Source organism: Monodelphis domestica, chromosome 7 (genome assembly GCF_027887165.1).
Source record: "Monodelphis domestica isolate mMonDom1 chromosome 7, mMonDom1.pri, whole genome shotgun sequence".
In the NCBI taxonomy this organism is placed as follows: domain Eukaryota; kingdom Metazoa; phylum Chordata; class Mammalia; order Didelphimorphia; family Didelphidae; genus Monodelphis; species Monodelphis domestica.
The window spans coordinates 8,237,916-8,253,125 of record NC_077233.1 but is presented as its reverse complement, the minus strand read 5'-3'; the positions used below and the strand labels follow the sequence as shown (position 1 = coordinate 8,253,125).

The 15,210-nt window shown below is 39.5% G+C and overlaps 1 protein-coding gene across 1 annotated transcript in view; it reads left to right on the top strand.

Moving 5' to 3' along the window:
• Positions 1-15,210, top strand: part of NME8 (NME/NM23 family member 8) — an 87,383-nt gene that overhangs the window by 35,458 nt on the left and 36,715 nt on the right. Inside the window, exons 11-12 of the mRNA XM_056806258.1 lie at positions 1,404-1,585; positions 6,782-6,926. Of these exons, the coding sequence (XP_056662236.1) occupies positions 1,404-1,585; positions 6,782-6,926 (327 nt within the window). The remainder of the gene's footprint in view (positions 1-1,403; positions 1,586-6,781; positions 6,927-15,210) is intronic.

Genomic DNA, 15,210 nt, shown 5'->3' with positions numbered 1-15,210 from the left:
TGAGCCTGGCACAGCTTTGCCCGCAAGGTACTCCCTCCAGACCAGCGCCTTTGCCTGCCCAGAGGTTCTAGCTGCCACTGGAGGCTTAGTGCTCTAGGTGGGGGGGGTGGCGGTGGTCCTGAGACCTTTCTTCTCCCTTCCCCTTAAACCCAAGTGTTCATGAATTCTGGCTTTTGGGGGGGGCATACCTTTTAAATTGAGTCCAGCAGGAGGGTTCCTTGACTCTATCTTGTTGTTAGGTTTTATTTTCAATTCCTTAGGAGCATTTAGTTTGTAATTGGTAAGGAAAGGCTTTCAGAGGTCTGAACTTTTGCTGCCTCTATGCTGCTATCTTGACTCCACCCCCAAATGAGAAAACTATAACGGAACATCTGTCTGTGGTTTGGTGGTGAGGATGTGAATTTAAAGTCTTTTTGCATATGCCAAACTGAGTGACTCAGTGGAAACTATTTCTTTGTGGCCATTCATTCATATGGGAAAATCCACCAGAGAGGCTAGGTTTTGTTCTAACAGAACCTCCACCATGCTTTCTATCAGCAATTGCCACTAATGTCCAGTGTCTACTGGAAATAAATCCCATGAGAGGCATTGGGCTCACTTAGCCAATCAATACCTTGTGTTACAACCTGGACAGTGAATGAATGAATGAATGAATGATGTCACCTATTAAACCCTGATTGATGTGCTAAATGTAGGGGATACAGGCAAGCATGTCATCTCTGCTCTAAAAGAGTTTAAATTCTCTGAGGGGAAGACAGCATATAAAGGGAAGCTAGCATTGTAACAGGGAGATGGTGACCTGATTCTGGACCCATCATTCATTGCCCAGCATCCCAGGGGTGGAAAGGAAGGAAAGAAGGAAAAGAAACAAGCACTTATTAAGTACTACTATGTGCCAGATTTTGTACTAAGTACTTTATAAATCTGATCTCATTTGATCATCCCAACAACTCTAGGCGGGTGGTTCTACTATTCCATTTTTATAGCGGGAGAAAGTAAGGTGAACAGAGGTTAAGTGACTTGTCCAGGGTCACATATCCAGCTATATTTGAACTCAGATATGGACTCTAACTCTAGGCTAAGGATTCTATTTACTGTATTGCCTAAGTGCCTCTGAATTCTGGTGAGAAGAGGAGGAGAATGGCTACAGTGCAGGTGGTATGATTTTGAACTGTATGGAAAGTGTGATAGGAGAAAAGAGACAAGAGAAGGTGAAAGATCACCTCTCAGAGGCCGGGGCCCTAGGACAGAATGAGATAATAGATGAAAACCAGGTTGGAAGTCTTCATAGAAAGAATAGGTGTGAAGTTCTAGTATTGTTTACCAAATTCTAAATATTGGTCTAAATGGTAAATAGCTGTTGAATCCAAATTAATTGGTTATCTTGATGTTTATTTCTGTAGCATCCGCGAGCTGTTGGAAAAATTTGAAATGTTCAGTTTTTGTGATCTTCAAGACAATCTAGAAAAAGCAAGGAAATATCTCATCCAATTTTTTCCAGACTTTGCTAAATCAAAAAATCTTGAGCCAATCCTTGAAAGGACAATTGCTGTTATCAGAACTGATGTCTTATCGGACACTGCCGGTAGGTAATAAGGCTTGATATTGGGTAAAGATGTCTTTAGGATTATGCTTGCAAAGAATTTTTTTTAGATCCACAATGAAAATAAATTAAATTGGGGTAGTGAGTGGCTGAGTAGATTGAGAAGCAAGATGGAGGTGAAAAAGTCCTGGGTTCAAATGTGGCTTCAGATACTTCCTACACTTGTGACCCTGGGCAAGTCACTTAACCCCCATTGCCTAACCCTTAATGCTCTTCTGTCTTGGAACCAATCCACAGTACTGATTCTAAGATGGAAAATGAGGGTTTTTCTTTAAATAAATGAACTGAAATGAGAAATGGACCACTTGTAATCTTGCTCTGCTGCTTAGATGCCTCTCCATGGTGTGGGTGGTGACCCTGGGCTCTTGAAGATTAAGGCAGCAAAGAAACAACTGTGACAATTTTTATGAAGCTGGAAAAGCTTCAAATACAGTCCCAAAGGCAATGAATCATTTTTTAAAAGGACAACCAAGACACAGATGAAAAAATGAAAAAGAAAATGGTGGTTCTCATTTAAAGAGAAAAGACAAAGGTTGCTAAGAATCCTGTCATTCCCTGATCATCTATCAGCATTAGGTTAACTAGAGTTCTTAATATGAGACCCCCCCCTTTCCCCCAGTGACTAAAGGGTTGTAGAAATCAAAGAGGGCAATCTTGGCCAAATTGAGGTTGCACTAGCTTGCCTCTGAGACATCATATGGGCCAGTCCCAGTGTGATAGGGCTCTGTAAAAGAGCTGACCGACCCCCAAAATGACTTTCCCACTCTAAATAGATCGAGGAGACATCAAAACATTGTAGCTAAATGCAAAGAAGGTTCTCCCTAGGAAGGCATGTAAAGATTCTGGCAAAGTTGGTATTATTGAGAATCCAACAGCAACCAGCAATACTGATCCCACTCAACTTTATTTCCTTGAATTGCTCACCATGTCAAAAAAAAAATGGGCAAATCAATCCAATCACAAGCATTTACAAAGCACCTACTATGTGCCAAGTGCTATGATAGGCACTGGGGATATAAATACAGAAATGAAAAAATTCTCACTCCTAAAGAGCTTATATTCTAAGGAAGGAAATAAGAAGGGCACAGACAAGAAAACACAGATTAAGAGAATAATGACCCATAAGTACAGAACAGTTTGGAAGGGAGACACCAGAGAGTAAGAAAGAGAATAGCAGGTGTTTCTCCTTCCATAGTTTTTTCTCTAGATGTAGATAGCATTATTTTTCATAAGTTCCATGGGATTGTCCTAGATCATTGCATTGCTATTAGTAGCAGAGTCTATTACATTTGATTGTTCCACAATGTTTCACTTCCTGTGTCCAATGCTCTCCTGGTTCTGCTTATTTCACTCCCGATCAGTTCATGGAGGTCTTTCCTCCTTGATAGAAATCAAGCAGTTCATCATTCCTTATAGCATAATAATATTCCATCACCATCATATACCACAATTTGTTCAGAAATTCTCCAATAGGGGGGCAACCTCTTGTTTTCCAATTTCCAAATTCTCAAAGCACAGCTCTAAATATTTCTGTACAAACATTTTTTTTATCTCTTTGGGGTACAAACCCACTAGTGATATCCCTGGATCAAAGGGCAGGCATTCTTTTTATTTTTAAAAAATTTATTTATTTATTTAGAATATCTTTCCTGGTTACATGATTCATTATTTTCCCCACTCTTCTTCCTTTCCCCCTCCTGGAGCTAATAAGCAATTCCACTGGGTTATACATGTATCATTGCTCAAAATCTATTGACATATTATTCATATTTGCAATACAGTGAACTTATAAAGCCCCAAACTCCAATCATATTCCTATTGAACCATGTGATTGATTTTCTTCCACGTTTCTCCTGCCACAGTTCTTTCTCAGGATGTGGATAGCGTCCTTTCTCCTAAGTTCTTCTGGACTGTCCTGGGTTTCATTGCTGCTAGTAGGAAAGCCAATTACATTCAATTGTACCACAATGTATCAGTCTCTGCTGTGTACAATGTTCTCCTGGTTCTGCTCCTTTCACTCTGCATCAGTTCATGGAGGTTGTTCTAGTTCACATGGAATCCCTCCAGTTCATCATTCCTTTCAGCACAGTAGTATTCCATCACCAACAGATACTATACTGTGTTCAGCCATTCCCCAGTTGAAGAGCATCCCCTCATTTTCCATTTTTTTGCCACGACAAAGAGCGCAGCTATGAATATTCTTGTACAAGTCTTTTCCCTTATTATCTTCTTGGGGTACAAACCCTGAAGTGCTATGACTGGATCAAAGGGCAGAGTCTTTTAGTGCCCTTTGGATATAGTTCCAAATTGCCCTCCAGAATGGTTGGATCAATTCACAACTGCACCAGCAATGCATTAATGTCCCAATTTTTCCACATCCCCTCCAACATTTATTATTTTCCTTTACTGTCATGTTAGCCAATCTGCTAGGTGTGAGGTGGTTTCTCAGAGTTGTTTTGATTTGTATTTCTCTAATCAGGAGGGTCATCCTTCTTTTTAAAAAATCCTTACCCTTCTGTCTTAGAATTTTTTCTTTTTTCTTTTCTTTTTTTTTTAAACCCTTACCTTCCGTCTTGGAGTCAATACTGTGTATTGGTTCCAAGGCAGAAGAGTGGTAAGGGCTAGGCAATGGGGATGAAGTGACTTGCCCAGGGTCACACAGCTAGGAAATGTCTAAGGCCAGATTTGAACCTAGGACCTCCCATCTCTAGGCCTGGCTCTCCATCCACTGAGCTACCCAGCTTCCCCCCCCTGTCTTAGAATTGATACTAAGAATTGATTCTAAGGCAGAAGGGCAGTAAGGGCTGGGCAATGGGGACATATTCAAAATTTAGTGACTGGCCCAGGGTCACATGGCTAAGAAGTTATCTGAGGACAGATTTGAACCTAGGACCTCCCATCTTAGCTGCTTCACTGTTAATACTTTTGACTGCTTCTTTGGTAACTGTTCATATACTTTGAGCCTTGTCTATTGAAGAATGACTTTTGGCCTTACATACTTCTACTGGTTACTTTTCTGTCTTGGACCTTAGAGTCCTATTAAAGCAATTTGATTCTGACCTAATTTTCCAGATGGATTTCCCATTATTTCTTTTCATCATCCTCTCTAAAAAGCAAGGGAGACCACATTCTGTCTAAGGTGGACAATTTACTCTTCTCCATTCATGATATCTCTCACTTTTTTGCTTGCCTTGCATAGAGATGGTTCCCCATGCCTGAATGCTCACTTGTACCTTTTGAAATCTTACCTCAAGTGCCACCTCCTCTAGAATCCCTTTCTTGCTGCCTGCTGTTGTCAGTGCCTCCCCCTCCCTTTGAAGTCCGTTAACTGTGAATCAGAAAGAGAGGCCCCCAAAAGAAAGGGTCCAAGGGCTTGAGAAGGAAGAGGACAGATTATTCAAACTTGGGTTTGTTCTGGATATAGTCTAGGCGCATCCCTCCAGATGTGCACAGCCCAGGAAAAGGGACTGGGGAAAGCGAATTCCGTGTGGGTTTTCAGATCCCTGTCTGGGAAACTGGGAAGGGTGCTGCAGCCATTAGTAAAGCCCAATCGAATGTGTTGTTGAACCACCCAGGTGTCTAGTGGTTTGAATTGAGCACCACCTGGTGGGAAAATCTGTAGCACTTCTGCTCCCTCTGCCAGTGAATTAATTGTTAGTCGCTTGATTAATTACAGGATATCTGCTCTCTGAAGTTAGCAGAGAGCACTAGGAGGATCCAGGATGAGGGCAGGTATAACTGGCACCTAGTCCGCACCACCAGTCACATTCTTTAGGCACATTTTTTCTTAGTGTCAGTTTTTTCTATGTGTATGTATTAAGAGGGTTAAAAAAAGTCATTCTTTGGTGGACAGACTAAGAGGAAGGGATAATAAACACTTAATAGAAATAAATTTATGAAATGAAAAATAGAGTGAAGACAAGAATACATTCAAGATTCTCGAGGGCAGGAATGTTGTTGGTTTTGCCTCCCCAGCTCCTAGCACAATGCCTCCCCCATCTCCATGGTAGACAATTAACGAATATTTGTTGTATAGAACCAAATCAAAGAAGGTATCAGTGGATGAACCATGCCAAGTCCTGTGGCTCAGATTCAGAAGTGCTTTCCCTGGCCAAAGACCTTCCATTTTAAGTCTTTAAGGACTTTAAGGCCCCTTAGGGGCCACCCTGGGCTTGTCTGGCCAACAGACTACCACCAGCACCAACTAATGTCTTTTTGTCTGTGAGAAGCAGGCCTCCCTCTGCAACAATGCCCACCCATTAACCCCATGAGCTCTGGTGGTGGGTATGGGAGTTATGTGTTAGAGCATAGCAACCCTCCAACCATCACCATCAACAAGGCCACAGGACATCCATCACTCCCAAAGATATCTCTTCTTCTACATGCGTGGACTGGGGAAGAGACTTGGGGGCTTTAGGGCTCCTCCCTCCCCCTCAACCAGAGAGCCAGACTATTCCTTGGGAGCTCTCAAAAGTGTTATGGGGACAGGGAGTGGCTGGAATCCCAAAGGCTCCCTCTGCTGTTAAGGGTGTGCCTGCCTGTCTTGCTAGTATTTACATGTCCTACTACAGGGAGCAGGACACATACCACCTCTTGACTCCTCAGCAGTGTTGGGGTATGATAGATGATTGGGCTTGGGGTGACAGTTAGAGGTGTCCCCAGAGTGTCTCCATGATGCCCAGGCCTGTGTTACAGATCCAGGAGCTTCCTATAACCAAATGGGATAGGAAGTCCTTGGTCTTCCAACTCTTTCATCATTTTCATAACAATTATTTAAAGAATATGAGGGCAGCTGGGTAGCTCAGTGGATTGAGAGCCAGGCCTATAGATGGGAGGTCCTAGGTTCAAATCTGGCCTCAGACACTTCCCAGCTGTGTGACCCTGGGCAAGTCACTTCACCCCTGTTGCCTAGCCCTTACCACTCTTCTGCCTTGGAACCAATACACAGTATTGGTTCCAAGACAGAAGCTAAGGGTTTAAAAAAAAGTATGAGACTCTTTTTTCCAACAAAAACTAGTGGAGGGAGGGGATATGACCCTGCCTGCCTGGGTGCTACACCTGCCTCCTTCTCCTACCCCCCTTCTAATGAGTATTTCCTTGGGGATCTTTGATCTAGTTCATTAAAAACTTCTATGGAAGCAAGAGGGTGCTGAAAATTTTCTTTTTTCTCCTCTTAAGAGGACATTATAGACTTGCTGCAGTCAGAAGGCTTTGTCATAAAAATGCAAAAAGAATTGACCTTGACGGAGGAGGAAGTCAAGATCATCTACAAGGACCAGCAGTTTAGAGACTTTTTCCCAGATCTGGTACAACACTTGACCAGGTGCAGTAAGTAGCGCTTTGATGGAGTCAATGGCATCACTAAAAGATGTCTTCCAAGAATGGGAGAGACCAGCTGATCATGTTGGTCTCTGGGAAATACCTCTGACTAATCAATAAGCTCCCTGGCTATCTCTTGGGGCACTTATTTCTCCAGATAATAGCAACAACTCACTTAGAGACCCCTAAGAAGGAGGGATGAGTTTTATTGCAGGCACTACTGTTTCTGTTTTACAAATGAGAAAACTGATACCCAATGAGGTTAAGGAGAAGCAATGTAACCTTATGTGTAGAATGCTAGATTTGAACTCAGGAAGGCTTAACTTAGATGCTTAGTTGGTGTGTTTCCTTGGGATAGGTACTCATTCTTTCTGGGCTTCAGGTCCTTCATTGGGCTCCACGACCACTAAAATCCTTTATAACTCCAAGTCTATGACCCCGTGACTTCGCTATGGTCCCACAGCTAACAAGTGGCAGGGCTGAGACTGGCAATTTCCAGCATATGTTTTCTGAAATTATAAGATCCAAATTGTCTCCCTCCCTTTTGTCCCTCCCTCTTGAAGATGGTAAGCAGTATGATCTGGGTTATACACTTATCATGCAAAACAAACTTCTGTATTGGTCATTGTCATCAGAGAATACTCATATAAAACTAAGACCCCCAAATAAAACTCTAAATAAAGTAATGTGAAAAATAGTCTGCGTTCAACTCCACCAGGTGGATGGCATTCTTTGTCCCAAGTTCTTCAGAATTGCCCCGATCAACGGATTGCTGAGAATAGCAAAGTGTCTCACAGTTGATCATCACACAATATTGATGTTACGAGGTGCAGTGTTCGTCTGGTTTTGCCTACTTCATCCTTCATCACTTCATATAGTTCTTCCCAGCTTTTTCTGAAACCATCCTGCTGATCGTATCTTATAGCACAATAATATTCCATCAGAATCATATACCGGGGGGCAGCTGGGTGGCTCAGTGGATTGAGAGTCAGGCTCAGAGATGGCAGGTCCTGGGTTCAAATCTTGCCTCAGACACTTCCTAGCTGTGTGATCTAGGCAAGTCACTTGACCCCCATTGCTTAGCCCTTACAACTCTTCTGCCTTAGAATCAATGCACAGTATTGATTCCAAGATGGAAGGTAAGGGTTTCTATTAAAAAAAAATCATATACCATAACATGTTTAGCCATTCCCCACTTGATGGACCTCTCCTCCATTTCCAATTTTTTGCCACCACAAAGAGTGCTCCTAGAAATGTTTTTGCACAAGTAGGTCCTTTCCTCTTTTTATGATCTCTTCGGGACACAGACCCAGAAGTGGTATTATAGGATCAAAAGTTTTATTGTCCTTTGGACATGGTTCCATATTGCCTCCCAGAATGGTTGGATTGGTTCAGGGTGATGTTTTCCATCTAATATTGGGCCTCGATCCTGGAGAACAGCCTTATCTAAAACCTACAAGTCCCTGAATATGAGAAATATAATGTGCCATTTCTTAACTATAGGACATAGGGTTTCCCTCTCTAAGAGGAAATATAATGGAGTAGTTTGGGAATAAGGTAAGAACTGTATTCAAATCTTGCCTTTGACACTTATGGGTTGTGTGACCATAGGCAAGTCATGTAACTTTTTTTTGAACCTCCATTTTCTTATCTCTAAAATGGGAATAATAAAATCTTTAGCTCATCTCAAATAAAATTGACCTGGGATCATGTACGATAATAAATGTAAAATGCTTCACAAATCTTACAGAGGAACACAAATGTATGATGATGAATAGCAGTCAGTTCAACACCACTGCACTGTACAGTGGGTGAGAGAAAATCAGGGACCGAGGGAGTATTTTCAGGAAAATTAGCCATGTAGGCATGTGACCACAAATGTGTTAACTGCATTATTAAAAAGGGTATTGACTTGATCTCAAAGCCAGGAAGCTCCTTGCAAATCTCACTGTGTGATCCTGGCTGTGCAACCCTGGGCAAGTCACACAGAAGTTGTGATGGCCCAATATTCTAGGCAATGGCCCGTGACTCTAAGTTGGAAGAGAAGGTGCCATGTTGAACTGGCAGACGGAATGGGCTCCTCTGAGAATTCATATTAAATCACAGATCCTGCCTCTATTTTTTTTTTAAACCCTCACCTTCCATCTTGGAGTCAATACTGTGTATTGGCTCCAAGGCAGAAGAGTGGTCAGGGCTAGGCAATGGGGGTCAAGTGACTTGCCCAGGGTCACACAGCTGGGAAGTGTCTGAGGCCAGATTTGAACCCAGGACCTCCTGTCTCTAGGCCTGGCTCTCCATCCACTGAGCTACCCAGCTGCCCCCTATTCCTTTTTAAATACAAAAGATTACATGGGAACTGCCAAAGACAGGGAAAAACCTCTGAGTTTTGTTTAGGGTCAACTCTATTAGGATGAAAGTCATATAAATGAGTGGCCGGGATCTTCACATGGTCTGAGATTTTGGCTATTCACTGACAGCCTCTCTACTTTGTCAAGAGTCATCTAAGCGAGGGGTTGTCTCTAGCTTAGCATTTATCAGCAGTTACAAATCAGGACAGAAAGTGGATCTTAAGGAAGAGGAAACAACTCCAAAATCTGTTTGTAATGTCAAACCAGTCTAAAGAGAACACAGAGCCCAGACAAGGTGTCACGCTGTTCATTGTTTAGTGGATAACAGCAACATCTTTGGGAAATTCCATCGCTTTGGTGGACCTCAAATGTGGTTAGTTTTTGGCACTCAGTCTTCCCAGGGCAAAGCCCATGGGACACTAGAGAGGCATTTTTAAATTATTTTTAAAAGATCTGAACTTAAATGTCCAAAAAGGAGCATTTTCATACACCCAGCAGAACACAAAAAGAGGGTCTGATATCGTTTGACTCTCCATTTCATACTGTTTGTTTTTAAAAGAAATCTATATGTACGTCATATATGTAACAAATTTTACGTGTTTTTCTTTTTTCAAGTTGATCATAAATGCTTTCTTTTTAAACAAATTAATTTTTGTTGGTTACGTTAAAATTTCCAGATACCTCCCTCCCTCCTTCCCTCCCTCCCCTCCCCATATCAAAGAAGACAGCAATTGCCAAAAAATAATGTGTATATAAATGATATCTTCCATGTGTCTATTTATCAGTTTTTTCTCTGGACATTCTTGAGGTATTCTTCAAATATTAATTCTGTAGCTTTATATAATGTCCTCTTGGCTCTATTCATTCTGCTCTTCATGATTTCATGTAGGTCTTTCCAATTAAAAAAAATTAACCTGTTTATTATTTCTTATGGCCCAGTAGTATTCCATCACAATCATACATTAGAACTTGGTCAGCCATTTCCCAGTTGATAGACCTCCCCTTGATTTCTAGTTCTTGGCCACCAAAAAGATAGCTGCTATTAATGTTTAGGAACATATGAGTTCTTTTCCTATTTCTCTGTTCTCCTTGGAAAACAGACCCAACTGTGGTATTGCTGGCCAAAGGGCCCAAATCTCTGGGTATAATTCCAAATTATTCTCCAAAATGGTTGGATCAGTTCAAAGTTCTACCGACAGTGTAGAAATGCCTCATTTTTCCATATCCCCTCCAACATTTGTCATTTTACCCTTTTATCATTTCAGCCAATCGGATAGGTGTGAGATGATATCTCAGAATTAAAAAAAAAGAACAAAACCCTTGTCTTCCACATAGAATCAATACCATGTATGTTCCAAGGGAGAAGAGTGGTAAGGGCTAGGCAGCAGAGATTAAGTGACTCACTCAGGGTCACACAGTTAGGAAGTATCTGATATCAAATTTGAACCCAGGACCTCCCATTTCTAGACCTGGTTCTCAAACCACTGATTCACCAAGATGCCCTCTTCAGAATAATTTTGATTTGCATTTATCCAATCAGTAATGATTTAAATATGTTCTTATGGCTTTGATTTCTTGATTTCAAAACTTTCTGTTCATATCTTTTGCCCACTCATCAAATGGGGCATGGCTCTTATTCTTATAAGTTCAACAAGTTTCTCTATAATATTTGTACCCAAATTTGTACTCCAAGAAATTATTTAGAAATTTCTCTCAATTTTTTTGCTTTGCTTCTGATCTTGGCTACTAATTTAATATAATCAAAATAATCCATCTTATATTTTGCAATACTCTCTATTTCTTTTTTATTTATAAATTCCTCTCATCCATAAATCTGAAAGGCAATATGCTGCCTATTCTTCTAATTTGCTTATATTATATCCCTTTATGTCTAGGTCATGTATCCATTTTGATCTTAGTGTGAATGGTGTAAGATATTGGTCTAAACCTGGTTTCTGCCAAATACTGCAATTGTTTACTAAATAGAGAGTTCTTATCCCCAAAGCTTGGATTTATACTTTTGTCAAATACAAGATTAGTATAATTTTTTTTACTACTATTTGCTGTATGTCTGTTCTGTTCCACTGACCTACCTTACTATTTCTTAATCAGTACCAGATACTTTTTTTTTTTTAAATTTGGTCATTTCTAAACATTATTCATTGGAAACAAAGATCGTTTTCTTTTCTTCCCTCCCCCCTCCCACCATCTCTCCCATAGCCCACATGCGATTTCACTGGGTATCACATGTGTTCTTGACTCAAACCCATTTCCATGTTGTTGGTATTTGCATTAGAGTGTTCATTTAGAGTCTCTCCTCAGTCATATCCCCTCCACCCCTGTAGTCAGGCAGTTGCTTTTCATCGGTGTTTCTACTCCCACAGTTTATCTTCTGCTTGTGGATAGTGTTTTTTAGATCCCTGCAGATTGTTCAGGGAAATTGCATTGCTACTAATGGAAAAGTCCATCACCTTCGATTGTACCACAGTGTATCAGTCTCTGTGTACAATGTTTTCCTGGTTCTGCTCCTTTCACTCTGCATCACTTCCTGGAGGTTGTTCCAGTCTCCATGGAATTCCTCCACTTTATTATTCCTTTTAGCACAATAGGATTCCATCACCAACATATACCACAATTTGTTCAGCCATTCCCCAGTTGAAGGGCATCCCCTCATTTTCCAATTTTTGGCCACCACAAAGAGTGCAGCTATGAATATTCTTGTACAAGTCTTTTTCCTTATTATCTCTTTGGGGTACAAATCCAGCAGTGCTATGGATGGATCAAAGGGCAGACAGTCTTTTATTGCCTTTTGGGCATAGTTCCAAATTGCCCTCCAGAATGGTTGGATTAATTCACAACTCCACCAGCAATGAATTAGTGTCCCTACTTTGCCACATTCCCTCCGGCATTCATTACTTTCCATAGCTGTTATGTTAGCCAATCTGCTAGGTGTGGGGTGATACCTCAGAGTTGTTTTGATTTGCATCTCTCTGATTATAAGAGATGTAGAACACTTTTTCATGTGCTTATTAATAGTTTTGATTTCTTTGCCTGAGAACTGCCTGTTCATGTCCCTTGCCCATTTGTCAGTTGGAGAATGGCTTGATTTTTTGTACAGTTGATTTAGCTCTTTATAAATTTGAGTAATTAGACCTTTGTCAGAGGTTTTTATGAAGATTGTTTCCCAATTTGTTGCTACCCTTCTGATTCTAGTTACATTGGTTTTGTTTGTACAAAAACTTTTTAATCTGATGTAGTCAAAATTATTTATTTTACATTTTGTGACTCTTTCTAAGTCTTGCTTGGTTTTAAAATCTTTCCCTTCTCAAAGGTCTAACAGGTATATTATTCTGTGTTCACCTAATTTACTTATAGTTTCCTTCTTTATGTTCAAGTCATTCACCCATTCTGAATTTATCTTGGGTAGGGTGTGAGGTGTTGATCCAAACCTAATCCCTCCCACACTGTCTTCCAATTTTCCCAGCAGTTTTTTATCAAATAGTGGATTTTTGTCCCAAAAGCTGGGATCTTTGGGTTTGTCATAAACTGTCTTGCTGAGATCATTTATGCCAAGTGTATTCCACTGATACTCCTTTCTGTCTCTTAGCCAGTACCAAATTGTTTTGATAACCACTGCTTTATGGTATAGTTTGAGATCTGGAACTGCAAGTCCTCCTTCCTTTGCATTTTTTTCATGATTTCCCTGGATATCCTTGATCTTTTGTTCTTCCAAATGAACTTAGTTATGGTTTTTTCTAATTCAGTAAAGAAGTTTTTTGGAAGTTCAATGGGTATGGCACTAAATAAGTAAATTAATTTGGGTAGGATTGTTATTTTTATTATGTTAGCTCATCTCACCCATGAGCAATCAATGTTTTTCCAATTGTTTAGATCTAGTTTTAGCTGTGTGGAAAGTGTTCTGTAGTTGTGTTCATATAGTTCCTGTGTTTGTCTTGGCAGATAGATTCCTAAGTATTTTATATTGTCTAGGGTGATTTTGAATGGTATTTTGCTTTCTAATTCTTGCTGCTGAAATGGGTTAGAGATATATAGAAATGCTGATGACTTATGCGGGTTTATTTTGTATCCTGCAACTTTGCTAAAGTTGTTGATTATTTCAAGTAACTTTTTGATTGATTCTCTAGGATTCCTTAAGTAAACCATCATATCATCTGCAAAGAGTGATAGCTTGGTCTCCTCATTGCCAATTTTAATACCTTCAATTTCTTTTTCTTCTCTAATTGCTACTGCTAGTGTTTCTAGTACAATGTTGAATACTAGAGGTGATAATGGGCATCCTTGTTTTACTCCTGATCTTATTGGAAAGGCTTCTAGTTTATCCCCATTGCAGATGATGTTTGCTGATGGTTTTAGATATATACTGTTTATTATTTTTAGGAAAGGCCCTTCTATTCCTATACTTTCTAGTGTTTTCAATAGGAATGGGTATTATATTTTATCAAAGGCTTTTTCTGCATCTATTGAGATAATCATGTGATTTTTGTCAGTTTGCTTGTTAATATGGTCAATTATGTGGATGGTTTTCCTAATATTGAACCATCCTTGCATTCCTGGTATGAATCCTGCCTGGTCATAGTGGATGACCCTTGTGATGACTTGCTGGAGTCTTTTTGCTAGTATCCTATTTAGGATTTTTGTGTCTATATTCATTAGGGAGATTGGTCTATAGTTTTCTTTCTCTGTTTTTGACCTGCCTGGCTTTGGGATCAGTACCATGTTTGTGTCATAGAATGAATTTGGTAGAACTCCTTCTTGGCCTATTCTGTCAAATAGTTCATTTAATATTGGGATTAGTTGTTCTTTGAATGTTTGATAGAATTCATTTGTGAATCCATCTGGATCTGGGGATTTTTTCTTAGGGAGTTCTTTGATGGCTTGTTCAATTTCTTTTTCTGAAATGGGGTTGTTAAGGTAATTTATTTCTTCCTCTTTTAGTCTAGGCAATTTATATTTTTGTAAGTATTCATCCATATCACCTAGATTGCCATATTTGTTGCCATATAATTGGGCATAGTAGTTTTTAATGATTGCCTTAATTTCCTCTTCATTAGAGGTGAGGTCTCCTTTTTCATCTTGGATACTGTCAATTTGGTTTATTTCTTTCCTTTTTTTAATTAGACTGACTAGTACTTTGTCTATTTTATTTGTTTTTTCAAAGTACCAGCTTCTAGTCTTATTTATTATATTAAATCAATAGTTCTTTGACTTTCAATTTTATTAATTTCTCCTTTGAGTTTTTGGATCTCTAATTTAGTCTTCATCTGAGGCTTTTTAATTTGTTCACTTTCTAATTTTTTAATTTGCATGCCCATTTCATTGACCTCTGCCCTTCTTAATTTGTTAATATATGAACTCAAGGATATAAATTTCCCCCTGAGTACTGCTTTGGCTGCATCCCATAGGTTTTGAAAGGATGTCTCATCATTGTAATTTTCTTCAATGAAGTTATTAATTGTTTCTATGATTTGTTTTTTAACTAACTGGTTTTGGAGAATCGTATTGTTTAATTTCCAATTAATTTTCGATTTATCTTTCCATGTTCCCTTACTAATTATTATTTTCATTGCATTGTGATCTGAGAAAGTTGCATTTATTATTTCTGCTTTTTTGCACTTGTTTGCAATGTTTTTATGCCCCAATACATGGTCAATTTTTGTAAATGTACCATGTGCTGCAGAAAAGAAGGTATATTCCTTTTTTGTCCCTATTTATTTTTCTCCACATATCTACTAACTCTAATTTTTCTAAGATTTCATTCACTTATCTTACCTCTTTCTTATTTATTTTTTGGTTTGATTTATCTAGTTCGGATAGAGGAAGGTTCAGATCTCCCACTAGTATAGTTTTTCTATCTATTTCGTCCTTGAGTTCCTCTAGTTTCTCCTTTAGAAATTTGGATGCTATGCCATTTGGTGCATA